The sequence below is a fragment of the Cyprinodon variegatus genome, unplaced genomic scaffold, assembly GCF_000732505.1.
Source record: "Cyprinodon variegatus isolate N-32 unplaced genomic scaffold, C_variegatus-1.0 Scaffold2470, whole genome shotgun sequence".
Classification (NCBI taxonomy): Eukaryota; Metazoa; Chordata; class Actinopteri; order Cyprinodontiformes; family Cyprinodontidae; genus Cyprinodon; species Cyprinodon variegatus.
The window spans coordinates 6,134-7,711 of NW_015152923.1; the positions used below are offsets into that span (position 1 = coordinate 6,134).

At 36.5% G+C, this 1,578-nt stretch overlaps 1 protein-coding gene across 1 annotated transcript in view; it reads right to left on the minus strand.

The window, feature by feature from the left end:
- The window catches only part of LOC107080895 (inverted formin-2-like), a gene marked incomplete at its 3' end in the record, with an annotated part of 24,597 nt that overhangs the window by 6,009 nt on the left and 17,010 nt on the right, over window positions 1–1,578 (minus strand). The window contains exon 10 of the mRNA XM_015369106.1: window positions 425–437. Coding sequence (XP_015224592.1) covers window positions 425–437 — 13 coding nt within the window. The remainder of the gene's footprint in view (window positions 1–424; window positions 438–1,578) is intronic.

Here is a 1,578-nt window from a genome sequence, read left to right on the forward strand (position 1 = left end):
GCGATAGTGGAGAGGAAAAACTCCCTTTGAACAGGAAGAAACCTCCAGCAGAACCAGGCTCAGTGTGAGCGGCCATCTGCTGAGGCCCACTAGGATAAAACGATCATTTGACAAAGAAACGTTTGACTGCAGCCGTCGTTGGCTGATCCGTCCTCAGGTAGCGAGTTACCTGAGGACTCACCTAATTAGCATGTTTAGAAAACATGCTAATAGAAACGGATGAACGGGTCCCCCCCTTTGGAATGGGGGTCACTTGGCTTCTTTGTTAGCTTGCAATGCCTCATACCTGTCTATGTCTCTGAAAGGGGGGTCGTTAGAGGGAATTGTTGGCCTTGCTTTGGAGAAAAACTGAAGGGATTTTAATGCATTTATATTCTCAGGAAATAAATTATTAAACTTTATGGTCATTATTTCTCTCACCTACTGTCATCCATTGACTGTCAGGATATCAGTACGTTCGCTGTTAAAAAGGTTATTTTGAAAATTTTAAAGCCTTTAACTTATGTTTTCAGTTTATCATTCCAGTCCGGTCGCTTTTCTAAAAAAATGAAAATTGTTAAGCAATAGCACTATAAAAAGTAATGATAAACTCCATTATTCCAATTATAGAGCAATTTCTCTAAGGCCTCAAATTTCTATATTTTAGAAAAATTGTTCAATTGTAGACTGGAGAATTTTCTGGACAAACATAAAATAATGTCGGTCAGTTTGGGTTTAGAATTGAAGGAACCACTTCAATGGCGAAAGACAAAATAAAACAAATAACCATTAAAACCATAATTATGCTGTTGGTATTTTATTCGATTTTATGAAAACTTTGATTCAACAAACTCATTTATTTTACTGGACAAGTTAGACAAACATGGAACTGGAGGGATATTGAACAGGTAGAGTTCAATATGTTCAAATAGGTCATCACAGTTTGGAAAATCTTGGTATTTCATGTGGGGGCCCCCAGGGGCCCAAAACCTTTTTCTATATACATAAATATTTCTTTGATGTGTCTGAAGTCGTGGAACTCGTTCTGTTTGCAGATGATGCTGATATATTCTACAGCAGCAACAGTTAGAAAGACGACCTAATTACTAAAGTTTATTAAAAATGGATGATAGAAAAAGGTTAACATATTATTTCACTTAGAAATAAGTTAAATAATGTGATAAAGTTTAATTAAATTATAAATTAAACCAGAGTCATGTTCTTTTTGGCCATGTTAAGATTAATCGTGAATTACCTATTATTACAGCAGGTGGACCAATTGGAAATAAGTGAAAACTAATTTTTGGGAGTTTAATTGATAATAAATTAAAGTCTCACAGAGGCCACAAAAAAATAAAAAACCAAAAGCCTTTTAGTTTTCATTCATTTCATTTCAGTTCATTCATTTGGTCTTTCATCCATCCATCATCCATCCATCCATCCATCATCCATCCATCCATCATCCATCCATCCATCCATCCATCCATCCATCATCCATCCATCCATCCATCCATCCATCCATCATCCATCCATCCATCATCCATCCATCCATCCATCCATCCATCCATCATCCATCCATCCACCCATCCATCATCCATC